General features: G+C 32.9%; 1 protein-coding gene across 4 annotated transcripts in view; it reads right to left on the bottom strand.

Annotated features, from left to right (window-relative positions):
* The window catches only part of Sos1 (SOS Ras/Rac guanine nucleotide exchange factor 1), a 118024-nt gene that overhangs the window by 54148 nt on the left and 37836 nt on the right, over positions 1–26040 (bottom strand). For 3 of the 4 annotated variants that reach the window (XM_026410122.2, XM_026410121.2, XM_026410119.2), the window contains exons 2-6: positions 14665–14790; positions 9846–9977; positions 7861–8025; positions 6729–6938; positions 3015–3158 (exon numbers count right to left, since the gene is read on the bottom strand). In XM_026410122.2, coding sequence (XP_026265907.1) covers positions 3015–3158; positions 6729–6938; positions 7861–8025; positions 9846–9977; positions 14665–14790 — 777 coding nt within the window. Of the gene's footprint in view, positions 1–3014; positions 3159–6728; positions 6939–7860; positions 8026–9845; positions 9978–14664; positions 14791–22110; positions 22155–26040 lie in introns of those variants that run through there. The other variant, XM_026410120.2, reaches the window with a different exon arrangement.

Genomic DNA, 26040 nt, shown 5'->3' on the forward strand with positions numbered 1-26040 from the left:
TGCTTAAATAAACATGATAGTGTAGATGTCCTTCAACATGCTGATTTCATTTCCTTTAGATATTTATCCAGGAATGGAATTGCTGGATCATACAGTTCTATTTTTAATTTTCTGAGGAACTTCCATATTTTTTTCACCCTAATGAAGAGTACTAATTTACATTCCCACCAACAGTATATTAGGATTCCCTTTTTTCTACATTCTCCTAGCACTTGTTATATTTTGTCTTTTTGGTAGCAGCCATTCTAACTGGAATGAGATGATATCTCTTTGTGGTTTTGATTTGCATTTCTATGATTATTAGTCATGTTGAACATTTTTTCACATGACTTGTTAGCCATTCGTGTGTCTTCTGAGAAAAGTCTATTTGTCAAGTGTCAATTTTTAAAACAGTTTTTTGACGTTTTTTTGGGATGGTGGTGGTTACTGAGTTGTTTGAGTTCCTTATGTATTTTGGATATTAAGTCCATATCAAATGTACAGCTAGAAATATTTTCTCCCATTTGCCTATTTTTACTTTTGCTTCCTGCACTTTTGAGGTCTTATCCAAAAAAATCCTTGCCTGTTTCAATGTCCTGAAGCTGTTCCCTGCATTTCTTTCTGGCACTTTCATAGTTTCAGGTCTTACATGTAAGCCTTTAATCCATTTTTAGTTCAATTTTGTATATGTTAAGAGGTAGGGATTCAGTTTCATTCTTCTGCATATGGACACCCAATTTTCCCAGCACCGTTTATTGAAAAAGACTTGTTTCTCCCATGTATATTCTTAGCACCTTTATTGAAGATCAATTAGTTACAGATGTGTGGGTTTACTTCTAGGCTCTCTATTCTGTTTCACTGGTGAATGTGTCTGTTTTTATACCAATACCATGCTGTTTTGATTACTATAGTTTTAGGGGGTCCCCTACCACTGGACCCAGTAATGGGGACTGAATCAGGGGCTTTGCACACACTACTCAAAAGTGCTCTAACACTGAGCTGTATCCCCAGCCCTCTGTGTATGTCTTGAAATCAGGTAATGTAATGCCTCCTGCTTTATTCTTTCTGTTCAAGACAGCTTTGACTATTTGGGGTTGTAAGGAGGGGGGGGGGTCTATGTAAATTTTAGCATGGTTTCTTCTAGGTTTTTGAAGAATGTCAATAGATTGCTTTGGGCACTATGGATATTTTAACAATATTGATTCTTCTAATTCATAAACATAGGGATCTTTAATCTATTGAGAACTTTTTTGAGAATGATGTAAGATAAAAAGTGAATATTTTTCCTTAAGGATAAGCAATTTTGACACAGCATCTGTTATTTGTTTGTTCTTTCCCTACCAATTAATGTTATCTCTGTCACATACAATGTGCATATTTTTCTTCTAGGACTCTTTATTCTGTTGTCCCACTATCTATATCAGCACCAATATTACACTCTTATTTACTATGGCTTTGTAACAAATCTTAATAAGTGACAGGGCAAGTCCCCTCAACTTGTTGTTCCTCCAAATTAATTTTTTTATCCCTTCATTATTGAACACAAAGTTTAGGATCGGTTTACAGAATTTATAGCTTATTTGAGAGATAATGAACATCATTACAAATTGAGTCTTTCCATCCATACATATGATATGTGTTTCCATTTATTCAGATATTCCTTATGAACCTAATTATTTTTTTAAACAATGTTGCTGCATATATGTAGTTAGGTTTATTACTGAGTACCTTAGATCATTTAATAAGTGAAATATTTTGCCTTAATGTTACATATTCAATGTATTGTGACAGAGCACAGTGATGCCACCAATTGTTATATGCTGATTTTTTTTTTCTAGCCACTACACTTAACTTTCCTACTAGTTCTAATAATATATAAATTTTTTGGACTTGTTCTATAGACAATTATAGTGACTATATATAGTACAACTTTGTCTTGTCTATTTCTTGCATTGGTAGCACTGCTAAGAGAATGAATAGAAGTAGTAGTAGTGTTCTTTTCTAGTTTCTGAATTCTTTTTTCATGGGAGGAGAGGGGGGTGTACCTTGGATTGAACTCAGGGGTACCTGACCACTGAGCCACATCCCCAACCTTATTTTGTATTTTATTTAGAGACAGGGTCCCACTGAATTGCTTAGGGCCTTGCTAAGTTACTAAGGCTGGCTTTGAACTCGCAATCCTCCCACTTCAGCCTCCCAAGCCGCTGGGATTACAGGTATGCACTACTGCATCTGACCTGAATTCTTTAATCTAGCCATTAAGTATTATATCTCTTTTTAAAAGTTTCCCCCCTTTTTAAAGTTCAATACTGTTATAGTTAAAGAGAGTAGATTTTAAAGTGAAGACAGAGCAAGAGATAGAAAACCCAGAATGAATGACTATCAAATGCTCATTTGTTAGAACTCATATATTTTAGCATTTGAAATAGTCCAGGAAAAGGCTACCAAATTTTCTGCTTCATCATCTCTGAATCGTCTAGGCCCTGGACCCAAGTTTCATTCCTGCTCTTCAAAATAATAATGTAGTTACCACACATTGAGTAGCTGACTGTGTTATACTCAATTTCCAAAAAAATTTCAAGTCCTTATATTATCATCACCCTTACTTTACAAATATACAGAGGTTTAAAGAAGCAAAATAACTTGCTCACAGTTACACAACTAATAAACAGCAGAACTTGGAGTGGAACACAAGTCTTCTAACCCCAGATCCAAGTTCTTCATTGATTCACTGACTTTTCTTGCTTTGAAAGATTTCATAATAGGCCACTGGGTGTCAGCGTTGGCATCTCTCCTCTATGGAATCTGCTTTTCTATAATGGGAGACCATTTTTTCTATGTTTGTTGAAATAACAGAAACAAATGTTGACAATAACACTATGAAGAAGGGGCAATAACAGGTAAGTAGTCTTAACAGTTAGTATCTAGGACTTTAGCTAGACAACAGAATTAAAATTTCCAATTTTAAGGCAAAAGTAGGCTTATATACACAATTTTAAGATTTTATATATATATATAAAAATTGAAGTACTCACCTCTGCCAAGTCTTCAAAGCAGCTTCCTACTAAAGGATGGGGACTGCCTTCATCTGTCATTTCTACAGTGTCTTCTATATGGCCCAGTAACTTTACACTAAGTTCATGTATATCTACTATACGGCTAAATATATTTTCTACATCCTATTGGAGAGGAGAGAAATATATTAATTCAATTAGGCTGTGTAACAATAGATAAATTTTGAGTTTATAAGTCATTTTATAATCACAGAACTTAACATGGAAAATATATTGACAAATACTAATGACTCATAAATTAAAAATATTCAATAATTTGTTTTGCAATTTACATGTAATAAATACATTTCTCTTGAAAAAACGGTTCTCAAACTTTTTGTCTTAGGACTCTTTCACACTCTCATAAATTATCTAATAAATTACCACACTTTTATAGACTTTTTTTGTATCTATGTTTACCATATTAGAAATTAAAACCAACAATGTTTAAACATTTAATTCACTTATAAAAATGAACTCACTACATGATAACATAAGTAACATTTTTGTGAAAAGCAACTGTTTTTCTAAAACAACAAAAAGGAAATATTTAGTATAAAATGGTATCACTTTACATTTTTGCAAATCTAACAAGTAATTTAATAGAAGAGAGCAGGATTTTTCTATCATTTCTTGCCATTCAATCTGTTGGGATACATTATTTTGGTTGAAATACATGAAGAAAATCTAGCTATACAGATACATATTAGGAAAGGGAGAATAATAGTCTACTCAAATAACTGTTAGGTATTCTTTTATAAAGATTCTTCGTAATTTTTTATTGAGATGTACCTCATATACCACAAAATTTACCCTTATGAAACATGCTTACGATACTGACAGTTTTCAGTGTATTTACAGAGTTGTATATCATACTATCAAATCCTGGAACATTTCATTACCTCAGAGAGACACTGTAAACCTATTAACAATTATTCTCCATTCTGTTCTTTTCCCAGCCCTTGTCAACCTCTATTCTACTTTCTATCTCTATGGATTTGCCTATTCTAGACATTTCCCATAAATAAAGTGAACATCCTTTTATGGCCCTACACCAAACTTTAATGAGTGGTAGTTTTTTTTTTTTTTTTTTTAGATGTAGATGGACTTTTATTTTATTTATTTCTTTTTATGTGGTGCTGAGGATCAAACCCAGAGCCTCACACATGCTAGGAAAATGCTCTACCCCTGAACTACGGCCCCAGGCCCCGAATGATAGTTTCTTAAAGGTTAGATGTAATGTGGAATCAATTTTGTATGATTACACTAAAATCCACTGCTTACTATTTTTTTATTATTTTTATCAGTGACTATATTTTGTCAAATTAACTTTGAGATATGATTTATATACAGTAAGATATACCTATTTTTAATGTACTTCTTGGTGAGATTTATGTATTCATTCTTATAACTACCATCTTATTCAAGATATGTAACATTTTCATTGCCTTAAGAAGTTTCTGTATTCCTCATTCCCATCAATTTTCACTATTCTCACTCCGAGGGAACCCATAATCTTCTTTTCATCACTAGAAAAGTACCTTTTCTAGAGTATGAAATAAATGGAATCATATCTAGTCTTTTATGTCTAGTTTCTTTTTTTTTAGTTGTTTTGTACCTTTATTTCATTAATTTATATGTGGTGCTGAGAATCAAACCGAGTGCCTCACATATGTTAGGCAAGTGCTTTACCACTGAGCTACAACCCCAGCCCTTATGTCTAATTTCTTTGTTCCACACTGCTATGTGTATAAGTACTTCATACCTTTTCATTACTGTGCATCATTCCACCACATGGACATGTCACACTTTGTATATCCACTCAACTTATTTATTTATTCATTTTTATTTATTTTGTAGTTGTGGATGAACAGCATGCCTTTATTTTGTTTTAATTTTTATGTGATACTAAGGATCGAACCCAGTGCTCCATACATGCTAGGCAAGCACTCTACTCCTTAGCTACAACGCCAGTCCACTCCATTCAACTCTGATTGACATTTGGGTTGTTTCTAGTTTGGGGCAAAAACAAAACTGCTAGGAACATTTGTGAACAAGTGTTATATGAACATGTTTTTATTTTTTCAGGACAAAACTTAGAAGTAGAATTTCTAGATAGTATGGGTGGTTTATGCTTATTATTATACAAAACTGCCAAACTTTTTTCCAAAATATTTATACTTATTTACATCTCACAAGTAATATGGGAACTTTATGTTCCCACAAATAGGACTGCCACATTCTTTTCAGTATTTGATATTGTCTTTTTTTTTAAGTCTTTCTAATGAGTGTATAATAGCAGCTCATTGTGGGTTTTTTTGTAATATCTTTATTTTGTTTATTTATTTTTATGTGGTGCTGAGGATCAAACCGAGGGTCTCTCACATGCAAGGTGAGCGCTCTACCACTGAGCCACAACCCCAGCCCCTCATTGTGGTTTTAATGTGTATTTCTTAGATGATTATTGATATTGACCATTTCTAGTTCTTAATGTTTGTGTCCTAAAACATCTTTGCCTTTCCTTTACTATTATTTTTTAAAACTATTTATTTTTTACTTAAAGTACTAGGGATTGAGCCCAAGGGCACTCCACTGAACTATATCCTAGGCCCTTTTTGTTTTTTATTTTTAAATAGGGGCTCACTAAGTTGCTGAGGTTGGCTTTGACCTTGTAATCCTCCTGCCTCAGCTTCTCAAATAGCTGGAATTACAGGTGTATGCTATTGCATTCCAGCACCTTTACTCATTTTTAAAAGCAACTTTATCAAAAGATAATTTGAATACCATGTAATTCATCTATATAAAGTGGGTAATTCAATGTGTTTTTTTTAATAATCTACAGATTTGCACAACCAACACTATAACCTATTCCTTATTATTTATTACTTTTGTGTGTGTTGCTCAAGATTAAACCCAGGACCTCACACATACTAGGCAAGCACTCTACCACTAAGCTAACCCCACCCCTGGTTCCTTTATTTTTTTTTTAATGTTTACTCACAGTTTCCATAGTAAGCACTGTTTTTCCATCAGTCACCTATGGCTGAGTAGCTTTAGGAATTACTAGTATGTAACTCCCTTAGACAACCTCAGTTGCTGTCAATCAGCATTTCCTTAGGTCCCAATTAGGTTAGTTTGGTTACTATTATAACACCAGCAATGCTTTATTTGAGTGTCAATGTTACTGGTTCCATTTTTTGTGCTCTCAATAATACTGCTGTCACACTTCTATCATAGTTACTACACACTGTATTGCAATTTAATTTTAAATTTACATCTCTGTCTTAACTTGAGGGAACAAACTGTTTCTTATTTATCTTTGAATCTCCACTGCTAAGTATGGTACCTGACAACACAATTGGTATCGATGAAATAATTATTAAATGACTCAAGTTGGCCAAATAAAGCAAAAATATCTTCTACCTAGACAAGAGGCTTTATTGTTTGGTGTGTATCAAAGATTCTGAATTCATTTTAACTTATATAATCAGTCTACTTTTTATATTTTCTTTTAATTTATGATATGTGATCTCTTAAAACTTGTAGCATTTTATTTGTGATCATAAATTAAGTCCAACAACTTAAAAATATTGGCAAATTAGTGTGAACTACACAAATTCAAATTCAAAGTTGTCATATAATGATAGACATATATATATATATATACACACACACACACACACACAATATACTTACATTAGCTGAAAACAATTTGGAATTGGAGACAAAGGGCTCTCTAAAAACTTTTATAATTAGATTTAGTTCCCTTATATATTGTCGAATTTCTGCCATAAATGCTTTTACCAAATCATAGTAAGTTTGTTCTCCTGAAGTGGAAGGCTCTTCATCAGTTAAAGATAATATATTTATATCTTCTACATCTTGATGAAACATATCCATCAATACCTATATAGTTAGAGATATATAAAGTATAAATGTGAATCTACAGTCAAATTTGAAGGTAAATGCCCTAATGGTTCTGTGAATAAAGTTCTTAAATGACTAAAAAAAAAAAATCTGGTATATAACTTCATCTTTATGGATATATTGCTATAACCCCTCACAACTTCTCTAAAATAGAATTCTACTAATATCACACATGTCTCCTCCAAGTTCTTTATCAACACTAGTAGCTATCTGTCTGTCATGTTAACCTATCATTTCTGGGTTTGTTCCCAAATACGACTTTGAATTTCTCTGATTTGGTGTCTTCTGTTCTATACCCTTGCCATTCTCACCTTATTCCATGCCTCAATCTCTCATATTTGGCTTATTTTCCTACATTTGGTAGAGATGAATCAATTGTTTTCTCCAAGAAGTCTACCATTGTTAGTCTTCCTGGAACTTATCTTTCCCTTTCTTGTGAACTTCTACAAGTGTCATACAGATAAGATTACCTACATTAGAGAGTATCATAATGACCAGATGAGATAAACCATGTATATGCTCAACTTTCAATAAATGTTTGGTCTTAATATTATTGAAACACTGCACAAGCAGTATCTAAAGAAAACTAAGTGTTGAAATAAAACTTTTAGAACTTTCAAATTTTAAAAAACTGTTTTCAAGTAAATCCATAGCCTTTTAAATCTTCCAATTCAAATTAAATTTTAAGAAATTCACTGTTAAGATATTATTACTATAATAAACCCTAGTTGCAGCAATATATAGAAATTGCTACATGTTTTAAAACATCATAATATTATATATCTAATATATTTCTAGAAAGTGATATCCTGAATTCTTGCTACTAGATTTACTAGAAGTATTCCCCAAAATATAGTACACAAGTTTAAGAAATAAAACATATAGAAGCTCAGTTTCCTACCTTATCAGCACACATTGCCACTTTAATATCTTGTTTTGTAATTTCATAATGCCGTATGTTTCTTACATAATTCCCCACCAGCTTTAAAATGTCTGCAGAAATGTATTCTAATACTGCTACTATGTAAACAGAAACCTGATGGTCAATTTTATAACCTAGGACCTCCTGCAAAATTAAAAGAAAAACGTGTTTAGATACCATATACTAAAAATTTAACACAATGATTACAAATTTTTAAAAATCATGCACTTTAGCTTAACTTTGAGGCCTGTGATTATCAATGCTTTATTTTATAATTTAAATGGTCCAATTATGAAAAATAATGTATTACAACTGAAAAATGTAAACTAAGACAAGGGAAGGCAAAATCATCCTGGTCATGTAAAATACTTAAGAGCATACATTATTAAATATATAATCCCTAACTTAGGAAGCAAAGTTCAAGTTTGGTATATTTTACTCTTCAGTTATGTTCTTCATTACCCAAGTAAGAATACCTGTAAGTAACTACAACAACAGAGTTTTCTCTTTTATACAAGAGTTTTCTCTTTTATACATTATTGGCATCTAGAAATATCATATACCTCTATTCTTTCCTAAGGAACCTAGGCTCCCCCAAATCTTAATGGCACATTTCTCTGGCTGTTCCTATGGAAAAAAAAAAAAATGTGCTCTATCCCACTGCACAATGGTAGTTACTAAGAGCACATTAAATAGTTCTATTATTAGACTTCAAAGAGTATGGTCTTTTATAGGTCTTTTGTTTTCCTTGTAGGAGAGCAAATTCCAAACAATCCAATTAAGGGGGAGAAAAACTTTGAAATAAGTCTACTATAAGTTGTGGGCAGGCTGCATTTACCGTTTGGGATATATAAAAACTATTAAATGTATCATGGTAAAGATTTACCAGTAACTTGAAATAATATCCACAATTAGATTACAAAACTCAAAATTTATGATTATTAACAGTATGTACATATCTCAATTTGTTGATTCTTTCTGACTATAAGTCAATGTATGGTTGATGAAAATCTTAAAAAAGGAATTACAAAGAAATATGCAATTATTAATAATTTAGTAATTTTCCATGCATATTTCCTCAGTCAAAACAGTCAATAAGACAAAGGCAGCTATTTCTATTCAGCCACCAAAGACAAAAAATATTGCCTTTTGACAGTGTTAAATATTATCAAAGTAGTAAGCCTTACATTTATGTATAATATTAAGAAGATCTATTTAACACTATCACTTTGAGTCTTATGGATTTGAACCAGGGAGTTAGATACTTTCTGTTAGAAAGTTAGATACTTTCTCACATTTACAAACTGGAAATAATGACAATAACTTTCTTGAGTAATAAAACTCAGAGACAATACATGTAAGCATTAGCATTTTGCCTGTATTATAGTGTATGCAAAATTATTGATATTTAAAAGTATTAAGGTTTTAATTCTTATACTTTTTTATAAGTTAGTCAATAGTTTGTTCATTGTATTAAATAGAACAGAAAGAGAATTATTAGGGTTTGTAGCAGTCATTCTTTCCATTAGTTCTGGAGAGATTAAACTGATGTAAACAGCTAGTGTAGGTGATACTCAGGATTTTTTGTTGTTGTTGTTCAAAGATTAGACAGAGTCTTATTGAAGTCTAATTTCTAAATTATTTATATGGAAATTAAGCTCTAAACAACAAGAAAGGTGGAGTTTTGTAAATTTTCTTTGCAGTTCTTATAACACCTGGAAACAAAATCCACAATAATAACTTTTCTTAGTCTTTCAATTTGCTTGATAATTACTTTAAGGTATGAAATTACCTTAAATCATGTTGTTCAATTTAGACTTATCATAGCATCCCTCCCCATCACATGAATCCCTGGAAGACTTAAAATGAGAGAATTTTACTCTTCAGTTAAACATTCTTAGTGTTTGAAAATGGTGGTTTTTATTTTGCTTTTCAAAGGGAAGAAGGCAGTGTTTCATCTTTACCTTTAATAAAGGATGAATTTTTTCTACTGGGAGAGATAAAGGGTTTCTTCGCTTCCTCTTTTCAATAGCTGATTGAGCATCAGCTATTGCCCATTTATCAATTGGATGAGGGAAACTTTTTTGAACACGTTCCTTAGAAAATAGGAAAATAACGACTAAGCATCAAATAAACCAAACAGTGACCTTCACTTAAAATTTACTTTGAAAATCAAATAATATCAAAGAATTTTCCACATGTTGTGTAATTTATATTACAAACACACTTAAGCTAAGAAAAAACTATAATTGTCAATATATTAATTCTTTGTTGACTAAAAAATGGAACATTCTTTCTATTATCTAAGGAAGATAATAATATTCTGAATCCCAACTTAATTGTGATAAAATTAATTACCAGAATGAGTAGAAGCTGCTTTAAACATAACTTTTATGATTTCAAGCAAGAACAAGACCTAAGCTCAAAAAGCAAATATCTTAAATTCAATTCTCATTTACTTGTCCTTACTTTTCAACACCAATTACAAGCTCAAATAGCATTTTGCAATTGAAGCCTCAAAAAATTTTTTCTTTATCCATCTTGTAAAAGTACTTAACCCTCAAATTATTTACAAATCAAAGAAATCAATGATTTACATTGGTATCTACAATTTTAATACATGGCAGTTTATCTTCAGAGTAAGGTCCTCCATAGGTTATTGATTTTTAGCAAAATACTTCAATTTAAGCTGGGCACATCCCTGTAATCCCAGTGGCTCAGGAGACTGAGGCAGAAGAATTTCAAGTTCAAAGCCAGCCTCAGAAACTTAGTGAGGCCCTGTCTCAGAATAAAAAGCAAAAACAGCTAAGGATATGGCTCAATGGTTAAGCACCCCGGGGTTCAATCTCTGAGACAAATGAACAAACAGTTCAATTTAATTTCCAGCAGTTATTCAGTTACAATTTCACTGAAAATATAAGAACTCAAAATACCATAATGGCTGAATTCCTTTACCTTAAGAGACAATGTGATTCATACTTCACTTTAAACAGAAAGTACTTTCATTCTAGCAAGTTTTTAAAACCCACTTGCAGGATACCATGATTATAACCAGAAGAGGTCACTATTACACAACTTTTAACATTTTAAATTCCTAGTACTCAACTAGTATTGGTAGTGTGTGAAAACTGCTGGATGAAATGACAAAACAACTATGATTATAAACCTGAAAAAAAAAGTCTTATCAGTTGCTGTTAAATGGAAAATAAAAGAAAGATTGCCATGTGATAGTCTGGGAGGTGGGGAAGGGGCAGGAAGAAATATAATAACAGGACATACGCAAATCTTTGTTCAAGTTCACAACCAGCCTTAGGCTAAATCAGTTGCTGAATTGCAAAATGATTATTTATATTCTAATTAATGAAATCAGAAATGTATCTAAATAAATCACTGTAGTTAAAAATGGAGTTAACAAATTTTCCAACTACCTAGTTGAAAACCTGTTTGCCAGGATGCTAGCCTCATGTAGTAAAGGCCATTCAAAGGTTCAAAATTCTGGTGGAGCAAGGGCAGATGATGAAGGAGAGACTAGGGTAGAAAGGAACATCCAAAACAAAAATTACCTCATTTGTATATAATGTGTCAAAATGCATTCTATTTTGTTAAATAAATAAATGATTTCCTTTGTCCAAGTTAATTCTATAGATTTGTTAATCCCAAAATGACAAGACCAGGTTTTTTGTTTTTGTTTTCTGTTTTTTGTTACTAGGTATTCAACCCAGGGTAGGCAAGTATTCTGCCACTGAGCTACATTCCCAGACCATGGATTTCTATTGAGATGTTTACATTGAAAGGTTTATCTCATGGTTAAACCAACTAGGTGTATCTATGGTAGAAACCTAATAATAGTGTGTGACCTTGTGGCTTTCTTGCACTTTTTAAAAAAAATTTAAATCAGTATAAGAAATAAATTCTTAACATATTTTACAAAATGCCCTTACATGTTATACATATTTACTCAACTGAAACAAAGTTTCACAAACAAAATCTGCCCTTTTTATATAAAGTACACTGGTCTTTTCTATTTTTTAAAATGTTGGTTGGACAATGCTCTAAAGTGATTTTATGACTTATTAATGGGTCATGAGCTGGAGTCAAAAAACAAGCAAACTGGTACACAGTGGAGGTAGAAAAGCAGTAGAAAACAACAGAAGTTGAACTCCAGCTCGCAATTCTGAATAGATTTAATATTTTTTTTGGGGGGGGGGGAGTCACCTTAAATATATTTAAAGAGTTTGCTAAGTTTAGGGACCTTATTACTTTGAATAAGGAAAATGGAAGATTATTTCTTAACAAAAGAATCTAAGACACAATTTGCTATGTTCTGAATGTCTTGTCCCTAACAAATTCATGTTGAAATCCTAATACCCATTGTGGTGGTATTAAAAGGTGGGGCCTTCATAAGGTGACTTGGTTTTAAGGACTCTGTCCTCGTGAATGGAATTAGTTCCTTCATAAAAGAGACTTGAGGAATCCCCCCCAGCCCCTGCCCCATTCACCCATGTAAGGACACATATGTAGAAAACAAGACCATATCATCTGGTGCCTTGATTTTGAACTTCTCAACCTCCAAAACTATGAGTAATAAACTTATGCTATTTTTAAAATTAAACAAAATAAGAAAACATATGCTGTTTATAAATTAGCCAGTCTAAGGTATATTGCTACAGCAGCCTCAACATACTGAGACAGTCTTTACTCATTTCTCTATCTCATCTCCACATTTTTTGGGGGGGTGGTGCTGGAGATCAGACCCAGGGCCTTATGCATGGGAGACAAGCACTCTACCAACTGAGCTACATCCCCAGCCCTCATCTCCACATTCTTTATTCTTACCTAAATACCCTTCCAAGGCTGGTACAAGGTATTATACAATTAATATAAAAAAAATCAATCATTTCTATCTATACTGAGAACGGTAAATAACCCACAAGGTTATTGTAAGGACAAAAATTTATTTGACAGTACTTTGAAATTATCAAGCCCAATAGATAACTGATTGGTATTTCTATTACTGTTACACTGTTACAAACACTTAAAAAAAAAAAAAAAAAAGGAAAGAGAGAGAGAGAGAGAAAGAAAGAAAGAAAGAAAGAAAAGAAAACCATCCTTAGCCCTAAAGCCAACTTACTGGAATTCTATATGGCTACCTCTATTTTAAAGGCTCAGGCAAAGTATTTAAAAATAATAAGGAAAGGAAAAGGATAAATATCTTTGATGTCTCAGAATCTCTAAGAATATTAAAAATCTATGAAATATCTTTTATTCGATCTTGAATCTACATATTGATTAAATCTATATAAGTAGAAGATTGAGAGACTTTTAGTTACTTCTGAAAACCCAGAGATTTCCTTCAATATTGGCAAATAATGTATTAGTTTCTATGTTAATTAAAAGGATAAAATTGATAATTATAAATACAATGTCAACAGACTATCAAATGCCTGGAATGTACATCAGGATAATAAACATCAGGATAATAAACAAGATGAGATTTGTATCTCCATTCTAATACATTAGACATTCAGTTGGAAGCTGCATTTTATAAACACTGTGGGGGAACCTAACTAGAATCCAAAAGAGCAGTTGGAATTGTTAATGAGAAGCAGAGTCAGGGAACCAGTTCTATTTAAGATCCATTTAGTGAACCCCAATGTAAACACTTATCCAAAGCCAATTATAAATAAAAGATATACATAATTTGATTTGATTTCAATTAAAAAGGGTATAAATTTAATGTAAGAAACCTACTCTGGATTCCTTAAAAAATAAAGTGAATTACTACACTGCAGTACACTACCTTCACTATATCCACAACATCTGTAATTCAATGTTCCTTGATACTTTGTCTCAGTTGAAATCTGGATCCCCTATGAAGATTTCTACAGCAGGAACTGCTCTTAGCCCCACAGCCTGCATGCAAGATTTCATAAACTGCTTCTGAAACATCACTCTTTCACTCTCTTGTAAGTCCTACCAGCATCCTGTGCAGCTTCATTGCTTACATTAAGGTCACAGAAAATACTCTTCTGACCTTCTCTCTTTTTTTTTTTTTGGCAGGGGCAGGAGGGTGAGAGGTTGTACCAGGGATTTAACTCAGGGGCACTCAACCTTTGAGCCACATCCCCAGCCCTATTTTGTATTTTATTTAGAGACAGGGTGTCACTGAGTTGCTTAGGGTCTCACTTTTGTGGAGGGTGGCTGTGAACTCGTTAACCTCCTGCCTCAGCCTCCCAAGCCGTTGGGATTACAGGAGTGCACCACTGTGTGGGGCATGAACTCTTAATTCTTTTAAACAACTCATCTTCACCTTTAAGTACAGCCACTACCAAGTGACCATATTCTGTTTTGTAACTATGTTACCATGAATTCTAAATTCATACAACTCTGTTTCCAATCTATTCTACTACTTTTGTTCAGATATTTTAGAGTTACCAATTCTCTGAGCTCATTACTGAAACTAATGTAAATGTTTCTGAAATGCTAGCTAGCTAGCTTTACCAAACAAAAGAAACACTACTCTTTAAGTTATGAACATATATCATTCTGGCATCACAAAACTGTTTTAGTTGAAAAGTAAAATATGGAATAGTATCACAGCTAAAATATAAAAGCTATCATATACTCAACACAAAGTTTAAGGATATCCAATCTTGATTTTCATATACATTGAATGTATATTTTCTGGAATTGAAGAGCACATTCTTTTTGCCTTCACTGATATTACAAAAGGCACATACATTAGATATATCTAAAGTAAATATGAGGCTAATTTTGTCATACCTCTACATCTGAAGCACTTCGGGGCTGAGCTTGGCATAGCATATTTAATAATTGCAAGATTAATTCTTCAACATACTGGAGAGCATCATCATTAGACTCAAGAGTCGGATGAACTTGCCCCTGGACCTATTAAACAAAAAGCAAAGTAATTAAGATGTGGGTTTGGCTTATCTAATTAAAACAAAAGAAAAAATTATATATATATATATATATATATTTTTTTTTCTTTTTAATTTAAATGTGAACTAGCCTACAAAGACAGACTGGATATTACTGACCCAAAAGTCAGGCATGCTCAACCTTCATTCTCCCTAGCCACATTTACCATATATGCCAATAACATGCTTTGGAAATCCTGCTATCTAACTGTATAATATCAATGTTTTTTCTTATACCACAGTTGCAATGAGATGCAGGAATGAGATGAAGGAAAGAGAGACTGAGGTGATGATAAAAGATGCTGTTTGTGATTTTTTTTTTTTCTTGTCAGAACCAGAGCATTTATTCAACATTCTGCTTGGGCAAAATTGGCCTCCTGTGGGTCTCTGTCCCTTATTTAACTTTATCTTTCCTACTAAACGAAAAAATTCAAGAGGAGATATATATTATGTATATATGTATGTGTGTGTGTGTGTGTGTGTGTGTGTGTGTGTATAATCACATCTACTAATTTATCTCCAGTATTTAACACTACACAGAGCTCACACCTTTAATAAATATTTGTGAACACAGAGTCACCCTCTATCAAAGGACACAAAATGTACACTTTGACAATTTCGGACTTTGTCCATTCCATGTAGGAAGACTGGTGGCCTAATAATCTTCACCTTCTTTTTATAAAGCTTGCATTTTAATAGCTAGTACAAAGGCCGCCTTCTCTTTATCACTCACTGTGAGCCAAAATAAATAAATGGCAAGAAAAAACAGTCCCTGAGATAAATAATACATGTTTTCAGACATGCTTAATACTTCAGAGGGTGGTAGAGGACTTAATAGAAGAAAGTGCACAATACACATTGGTCAAGGGCATTGAAGATGGTCTGCTGTTTGTACTTCATTAGCTGAAAGGATGACAACCATGGGTAAGGGGTAATAGTTATAAGAAGTGTACCATATAAAGAATTTTTAAAAACATGTTAAAAATATATACATATGCACTGCACATACTTTTTTAAGGCAAATAATTTGTAGGCAAATAGCAGTCTAACAACTCAGAATTGCATGAGGGGGTACTATATAGAGACTTAGGTTTTAAACTATTTTTTAAAATTTTTTTGTACAGGTGAAGAAACTGAGCCCCAAAAGACTTAACACTTTTAATCATATTCAATATAACAGCTACCAATCTGATTATAATTTATACGTTTACAAATCTCTCTATCCTATTCGATGACTGAATGGTTATACAGTTAAAATAATGAAGAGCTTGGAATTCGAGATTCTGAGTTCAGTCCTTTTCATTCACCATGACAACACATTCTGACTAATGTGACAGGTACTAAATCTCATAAACTTAGCATGATTGAATTACTCTTTAAAAACAAACAAAAAACACCTGGACCTTGACAGAAGTTTCTTAAAGTACTGGGAATTGAACCCAGAGGTACACTATCACTAAGCTACATGCCCAGTCCTTCCTCAAACTCGTGCTCCTCCTGCCTCAATCTCCTGAGCAGATGGGATAACAGGCATGTGCCACTGTGCCTGACAGACAGAAGTTTTACTCTTATATGTTGAATTGTATGCCCCCAAAGGTCTATACTGTCTTCTCAGATACTCTTTATCTTCATCTAGCTGTAAAGACTAACACCACATGTGGGATTATTTCTATCTGGTGCTTGGTCAGGTTCCTTTCTTTTCTGAAACTCTTTTCTTAATATTAGTGACTCAATCTATTCTAGTTCTCTGATCTCTTTACTCCTTTTAAAATTTTCTTATAGAGCTCCATATGTTCCTTCACCCCTCAAATGTGGACTCTCATCTATCTGCTCCCTTCTATTCCTTTCCCCAAGTAATCTCATTTACTTCTACATTTTGAACTAATACTATGCACAGATGACTCCATATTTATCCCTAAGTCCTAACTTCCTGATTCTTAAGATCCATACTTCTAAATACATGCTAAATATTTCCACATATTCTACCAACATCTCAAATTTAACATTAATAGTTTATAAATTCTGAACATTAATATTTGTCAACATTAAATCTATCAAATTAGGATAATTCATACAAGCCCAATAAATTGTTTTACTTCCTTAAAAACAAAACTGGAAAACACAGGCAATGGTAATGTTTAAAAGTCAAGCAGAATATTAATTTCTAAAAATTCATAAACTGATCTTTGTTCTTTCAAGGAAAATGCTATTTCTTTAAAGAGCAAACAGAACTAGTATTATATTTCACATACAGACAGAATAAAAACAATGAGACAGCTAAAGTGCCCCATCCCATCTAAATTGGTATTCAGTAATTTAATGGATCAAATGATCCAAACTGTTCAACACTACACAGAATACATTACCCTGACAAATCTTATGACAACCTCCAGAAGTCATCTATAGCTGATCATTTACTGAGGTGTGTGCATGTGTGTGTTTATCAGCAATTACAATAAGCACTTAGAACTGGGTATAAACTAGATGTGGGTTTTCTCTCAAATGTAGTTTGCAAAAACATTACCTTTTATATTTAGGTTTATTGACAAAGAAAACTTCATTATAGTTCTTTAAATGTAACTAAAGTAACTTAAGTATAATAAATGCAAACATTTCACTAAAGAACTAATGATAGTCATGAATAAGAATTTTATGTGGTGATGACAGCAATTCTTCTTTTAAGATATAATCACCATATTCAATTAAAAATGTCACTCTTGAATTTCAAACCTTCATTGGGCCCACTTGCTTCTACCTTGGCAGTTCATTTTGTCTCTTGTAATTCCTAGCAGACTCTGAAGGAACTTTATTGGCTATTATTGCCAGATTTTGTGGAATCAAAAAGCAAAGGGAGGGCTGGGGATGTGGCTCAAGCGGTAGCGCGTTTGCCTGGCACTCGTGTGGCCCGGGTTCGATCCTCAGCACCACATACCAACAAAGATGTTGTGTCCCCCGAGAACTAGAAAATAAATATTAAAAATTCTCTCTCTCTCTTTCTCTCCTCTCTCACTCTTTAAAAAAAAAAAAAAAAGCAAAGGGACTTGGTCTATATCAATTCCTAGTTGTTTGATACATAAGTCCTCTAAGTATATTCAGGAACCCCTTGGGTAAACTGTCAGAAAACACTGTGTTGAATTCTGATGAATCTTTAATAGCCTTTTCTAGCTAATGGCTCTCTGAAGAATTAGGAAGGCTTTTAGATTGTATTTTATCATGTCTTAAGCCTATATCTGCCACTTTATTTATAAATGGAAGAATCTCAAATGAAACTGGTATTCTCAAAACCTTTTCCATACCAAATAATAAAGATTTGATGATTCAAAACTCTTCCACTGTTAGGATTGTTTACTCACTCTTTGATGTTTTAGGTGCTCATTTTTCCTAGTTTAAAAATCAAAATCGTTAATAAAGTCAAGAGGCAAATATCAAACAATTCAGAGAACTTATATCTTTCTCAAAAATAAGAATATTTTCTGGGCTAGGGATGTGGCTCAAGCGGTAGCGCGCTCACCTGACATGCGCAGGGCGCTGGGTTCGATCCTCAGCACCACATTAAAAATAAAATAAAGATGTTGTGTCCACTGAAAATTTAAAAATAAATATTTTAAAAAATCTCTCTCTTAAAAAAAAAAAGAATATTGTCTTATTTCTTGGTGTCTGTTAATTGGTTCTGATGCCCATGTGTGTTACTATTTATTTCTCTTCCTGAGCTTCTGTTACTTGCCAGGGAAATAAAGATGAATAAAGGACATGGAATCTGTCTTCAAAAAGTCCAGTTAAACCACAGCACAATGTGCTGAGACAAAAATGGGGTTATGTTTAAGGTACAATGCTAACCACCAAATGCTGGGGTGTGGGAGGAGTTTGAGAATTCCCCAGCAGAAAGACGCACTTTGAATAGGGGCATAAAGGATAAAGATGGTGTAGTAACAGCTGATAGAGAGGAAGATAATTTAACAAAAGGGCTAGCACATAAAAAGGCAAAGACACTGAAAACAAAATGGTATGTTGGAGAAACTTAACTGGGCAAAACAGTACATGTGGGAAAAGCAGAGACTGTAGAGACCAGGCTTGTATATCATGCTAAGGAGTTGGGAAGAAATTAGAGAAGCTTTAAACTAGAAAAATAATTGAAAGTTTTAAACTAGAAATTGATGCAATTAGATCTATTTGCTGAAATCAAACCATGTCAGTGAAGGCTGGGTTAAAGCACAGATGAAATCGAAGCAAAACTACTTGGAATGATGCCCAAGCCTCCATAAGGAGAACAAAGACCAAAGAACAAAGTAAGAGGTAGAAAAGAAGGGACAGTTAAGGTAGAATATTATGGGGGCCTGAAGACAGAAATGAGAGAAAACCACTTACTTAATTAATCAGGACAGGAAATACTAGAAAGTAATACTTTGCAGAAAAGATAAGAAATTCAAAGTCTGACATTTGAATTTAATGTTCTTATACTACATCTAGAAAATAGCATTTTTTTCGTAAATTTTTTATTTTGGTTGTGAATTATTTGCCATAGTAAATTTCAAATTTTCAAGTAGCAAAAACAACATAATTGTCAGTGCTTTGGTAGAAATAAACTTACTTAATTACCTATAAGCTAATGTAACTACAAAAAGAGGGGCCACGCATTAAAGTGCACACCTTAATCACAAGTTTCAGGCTAGCCTCAACAATTTAGTGAGACCCTAAGCAATATAGCTAGAGTCTGACTCAAAATAAGAAGGGTTAGGAATGTAGCTCGGTGGTAAAGTGCCCCTGGGTTTAATCCCCAGTACAAAAACATAAATTGATTGAAAAAAGTAAAAATTGTTTTAAGAGTACCTATCACATTCTTAGCTGTGAGCAAAATATAAATAAAAAATGCAGGCACACTATACAAGAAGCTTTGGACTACATATGTTAAAAAAACATATTCACAAAATGATAAAAACAACTTCATGAAATTTGAGAAAAGAATGATAAGAGTTAACATATAGCAATAAACTTTATAAGAAATGTGATTACTAAAAAATCCAACCCCATATTATCTTAAGAAATTTTTAATTAAAGTAGGATTAATGCACAGTAAATATTTAAAAATATATACACAGAGATTTAAGTGTAGAGCATTTATGCCAGGAACCTTGGAAGCTCTCAAAGATGAACAGAATCTAACACATGAACACACAAATATCATGAAAGAGATTCTTGGCAGCAAAAGATGAGCTAATTTAAAACCAAATCAATTGTAGTTGATTGAAATTCAATGAAATTATACAAACTGGTATGGTCAAATGATAATTTAAAACAAAAACTCATTAAATAGCACTGGATATAACTTGGAAACTGATTCTAGAATAATTAAATATGTATCATTCTCTTCCTATGCAAGCTATAATTGGAGATAATCAAATAGCCCAAGTTGATGAGGAATTCTTCCTTATAGAAGGATTCTAGATAATACAGAGAGAGTACAGTAACAAAAACCACAATTTGTAACCTGAACCACATAAATTCAGATATCAATCATCAATAAATGAAACTATTATGTGAAGAGTCAATCGTTATAAAGGAGGACTCAAGCTGCCACCTCCTTGAAACCCCTAATTTTAGTTACCATAACAAAATTGGGAACAGACTTGATACTGTGAAGTCATGGCACCACCTGTAAAATACTGCTGCCAAAACAGCTGAATAAATACAATCCAGCATCTAAAGCTTCTATTTAGAGAAACTATAGATACAGGACAACTGAGATATCATGAGAAAACAGAAAACTTCAGTTTCTACAAGTCAGTTGAGCAAAGCAGGTCGATAGCTAAAAGAAATTTAAGAGACATAACTCATAACCTTGTTTGGCTCCTGAGTCCAATAAACCAGCTGTAAAAATGACAATTCCAAGATAACTGAGGACCATATGGTGGATCTATAGTCAAGACCCTAGCCACACAGAGTCCTTCGTGAATTCAACTGGTATTAGTAGATGCCACAATAAATTATTATTAATTTGGATAGCTATGATAATAATATTGAAGCTGTGCAAGAAAAAGATGCATATTGAAGTGTGCAAAGAGAACAGTGTCTGAGATTTGTTTTAAAGTACTTCAGGGGAAGAAAAAGGAGAGTAAATGAAGCAGATGTGGCAAAATCTAGATAACTCTTGGCTGTATTAGTGATAGGCACATAGATTCATTATTCTACTTTATAGTATGTTTTAAAGTTTTCAATAAAACTCTGGAGTGGGTTATGAAAATACTGCATATCACCTAGGGAGCATATCAACAATACAAATCCACTCTATTCTAACAATTTCCTTTGAGAAGTTTGGGGATGGGTGCCAGGGTCTGCACATTTAACCATTCATTCTTAGACATTCTTAAAAGTAGTTCTGAGATCACACTTTGAGAAACACTAACACAGAGGAAACTAATAAGTCCTAAATGTATCTGGATAAGTTAGGGGATGATTCCCAGGAGATTCTTATCTTGAACTGAATTCTGAAGAATAAATGGAAATTTGCAAGGTGAATCAAATGAGGAGGAAAATCCAAAAGGAATACATGGATAATAAACACACAGAGATCTGAGAGTACCCACTGTAGTTGAGAAATGCAAGGCAGTGTGTATGGTTAGAATGGAAGGAAGCACGAACAAAGAATGGATAGCATGAGATGACATGGGTAAGAGGCAGAACATAAAGGATTCTGTATTGCATGCTAAGAAATTAGACTACATTTAAAATATTGATGCTAAGGCATCTTTTATTATACATTGTAAACAGTTCAATTATAGAACTCTGTAAACAAACCACCCATATTTTTCAGGATAATCTTTTGTCTTAAAAAGGGTATTGTTACAAAGGGGAATGAAGGGGAAGAGGGAGGATGGGAACAGAAAAGACAGAATGAACTGGATATAACTTTCCTGTGTTCCTATATAAATACACAACCAGTGAAACTCCACATCATGCACAACAATGCAATCATGCAAGAATGGAATCCTAATTAGAATAAGTTATACTCCATGTAGGTATGTCATGTATATCTAAAAAAAATTTAATTAAATAAAGAGTCTTATTAGTTTTTAATTCATAAAAGTATACAAATGTAAGATTACTTTTCAACTAAACTGTCTACTACCTAAAACTGGGCATTAAAATATGTACTAAAATCAAATATACTTAAGTTAAATGGACAAAAACTGAACAGTATGCTCATGTGATACCATTATGTACATACAGTAGGTATATATGTACATGTATTTCTTACTTCTGTCCACTGAGATGGCCTAAAAAACATTGATACCTCTGTTATAATGAGCATACTCAGAGAGCCCAGATCTTGGTTTCTAACGACATTCTTCAATAAGAGAAACCGGAGTTCCATGGAAATTAGATGATCCTAGGTTTGGGGAAAAGAATATACAAGTGAGTTTAGAGTAGCATTAATAGAGAAGTGATAAAACAATACAAAGAATGAGAGTATGTCAAAAACACATAGTGGGCAGGGAGAAAAAGAAAGAAGGGGGGAAAAGACATTGGAACAAATATGAAAAAGTTCCGGTGGTCAAAACTGAAATAATTTGAGGAACAAAATAAGTAATGTAGTACTGGATTATAACCATATCTATATTTCCTAAATAAAAGATATATCTCATATATACACAAATACATGAAAAGAAGCAAATATAAAATAATAAATTTATATATTTATACAAACAATTATAAATATACATTCATAAACATTTTATATATAAAAGTCATCCTCCTCAAACTTTTCCACATTCTCTGGAAGCAAGCTGGTGGGAGAGTTAGTTAATGGACCATAGCTGAAAGGGGTAATATCTACATAACTAACTGACCAAGGTTAAAGAGAGAAGTTGGGTTGATAGCATATACCTTGATATACCATGATGAAAAACAGAACTCTACCTCTGTATTCTTCTTGTAAAAAATCCATGATTTCAGTATAACCCTGAGGAAAATACTGAACAAAACCAAATTGACACACATTCTGTAAAAAACTTAACTAGTGCTTCCAAAGGTCAGCAAGGATAAAGACAATCTGAGAACCCAGAATTAGAGAGTTCAGATGAGAAAAAGTAATGTGATATCCCTGATGAGATCCTGAAGCAGAAAAGGCACTGGGGGAAAAACTAGAAAATCTGGCCGAGTTTAGTAAATAATAATACACTAATGTTGACTTCTTAGTTGTGACAAATGTACAATGGGGTGAAGGACATAGAGGAGTTCTCTGTACTATCTGTAAAAGTATTTTAAAATTAAAAATAATCTTTAGAAATATGAAGCTTGGAGTATGTGCTTAGCACCCACAGGTACCTGGGCTCTATTCCTAGCACAATGATAATAATAATAATGATAATAATAATTATAAAGATAATATGGATTGCAGCCAAAGCAGTACTTAGAAGAAAACTTATGGTCTTAAAGATTTATATCAGAGGGCTAGGGCTGTAGCTCTGTGGCAGAGAGCTTACCCAGCATGTGTGAGATGCAGGGTTCGATATTTAGCACTGCATTAAAATAAACAAATAAAATAAAGGCATGCTGTCCTTATACAACTACAAAAAAATTTTTTAAATAAAAGATGTATATCAGAAAAGAAGAAAAGATGAAAATTCAAAGGTTAAACATCCAAACTAAGAAATCGGATGGGGGGAAGGATTAAAACACATCCTAAAGAAGAAATAAAGGAAAGCAAAAGTTAATAAATAAAAAATAAAGTCAATACTTTGAAAAACACTAATAGAAAAACTTCTAGGAGACTAAACAAGAAAAAGAGAAGGCACAAAAAATATTAATAGTTTTTAAAAAGGAGGATGTAACTACAGATACGGCAGACTTTAAAAAGGTATGAGAAAATTATGAAAAACTTTAAGGCAAATTTTGAAGCTGTAGGCTAAGTGAATTAACTCCTAAAAATATAAATTACCAAAACTGACTCAAAAATATTTCTGGTGTTTCTCAATCATTAAAGAAATTGTATCAAAAGCTTGAAACTTCCCATATGCAAAATAATTTTATCTTTCTAGGAATAGAAAATTACAACCATATATCATGTGTTGTGTATAACCGACAGTAGTCCAGAGTAAGAAAAAAAAAAAGGAAAGTAAAATTACTCATAGGTCAATTCCTAAATTTGATGAAGAATATAAACAAAAATGCTACAGCAAATATCCAGTTCTATACCAAAAGAACTACCTGGGAAAACCAAGGAAAATAAAAAGATGCCTGTTATCATAGATGTCTATTCATGACGGTGCTGGAGATGCAAATAAAACAATAAAGGATTGGAAAGAAAAGAACAAAACTGCTACTATTTGCAGGGAATATAATTGTCCTCACTGAAAAACCTAAAAGAATCTACATAAAAATTACTAGCATTAATAGGTCAGTTTAGAATTACTGAAACGATCTACATAAGACAGTTGCATTGCTATGTAAGCAATGAATAAAAAATAAAATCTGTGTGTGTGTGCATGTATGTGGATGCGTTTTTTTTCCCCAAGTCTTCCAAAGTGAGTACATATTAATTTTACATGTATTTTAAGACTATGTTTTTTTAAGCAAGGAGCTGTAACAACACACAAAACAACATTTTCACTACAAAATCTTACTAGTCAAATGTAAATATCTTTCACTTTATTTCTCTTTTTTTTAAGCATAGTCTTTAACACAAGAAAATAATCTTATAAAATGCATACAAAACGCTTCAGGGAGGAGAAATTATAAAAATTTAATGAATGACATTTTTTAACCTTGGGAAATATATATAATTTTTTAAAAATATTTTTTTAGTTGTTAATGTACTTTTATTTTCTTACTAATATGTGGTGCTGGGAATCGAACTCAGTGCCTCACACGTAGGAGGCAAGTGCTCTACCACTGAGCTACAATTCCAGCCCCTATATATAATTTTTTAATGACTGAAAGAAAATAAATTAAAAGGCCTACGTTGGTTATTATGAGTCATTTTTTAACTATCTTCACTAAACTTTTGTCTGATTACCAAATACTCTATAATGGACATGCATTTTTTTTAATTTGTTCTTTTTAGATGTACATGACAGTAGAGTGTATTTTGACACATTATACATCTGTGGCATATAACTTATTCTAATTAGGATCCCATTTTTTTTTTCTTGATGCTGGGAATAGAACCCAGAGCCTTATGCATGCAAGGCAATCACTCTACCAACTGAGCTAATATGACCAACCCCTAGGATCCCATTCTTGAGGTTTACATGATGCGGAGTTTGACTGGTTGTATATTCATATATGAACATAGGAAAGTATTGTCCAATTCATTCTACTGTCTTTCCTATTTCCCATTCCCCCTCCCTTCCCTTCATTCCCTTTGTCTAATCTAATGAACTTCTATTCTGCCCCCACACATACTCCCCTTATTGTGTATTAGCATCCACATATCACAGAGAATATTCGGTTTTGGTTTTGGAGGATTGGCTATTTGACTAAGCATGATAGCTTCCCATCAATTTACTGGCAAATGCCATAATTTCATTTTTTATGGCTGAGTAATATTCCATTGGGTATATATACCACATTTTCTTTATCCAATGTATGATAAATAAAAGGCCTTAAATAGCTGGCCACAGTGGTATACACCAGTAATCCCAGCAACTTGGTAGGCTAGGCAAGAGGATCACAAGTTCAAAGCCAGCCTCAGCAAAAAGTGAGGCGCTAAGCAACTCAGTAAGACCCTGTCTCTAAATAAAATACAAAACAAGTCTGGGATATAACTCAGTGGTCCAGTGCCCCTGAGTTCAATCCCTGGTACCCCACACACACACAAAAAAAGGCCTTAAATGGTATGATATACAATATCATAATGAAGTCAATTTTCCCATAATCTAAACATCAAAGAGTTATTAAAATTGAAACAATATTTTTCAGAAAAATTGAAATACAGATCCTACATTTACTTAAGAGAGTCAAAAATAACTAAGGGACTCCTAAAGAAAAATCAGACAAAAAATTATTCCTGTTGAGTGACGTGGCACATACCTGTAATCCTAGCTTGACTTTATATTCATGTATAAACATGTTGAAGAGACATGTCCCCAAAACTGAGTTTGAAATTTTCACCTAGAAGCATCCTATTTCTAATGTTAATGCTTGTTAGGAAGCAAAGTTAACTTGTTTTGATTTGATTAAGATCCTGAACACAACTTTCACACTGCCATACCTTCTCATG

The sequence above is a fragment of the Urocitellus parryii genome, chromosome 12, assembly GCF_045843805.1.
Source record: "Urocitellus parryii isolate mUroPar1 chromosome 12, mUroPar1.hap1, whole genome shotgun sequence".
Taxonomy (NCBI): Eukaryota; Metazoa; Chordata; class Mammalia; order Rodentia; family Sciuridae; genus Urocitellus; species Urocitellus parryii.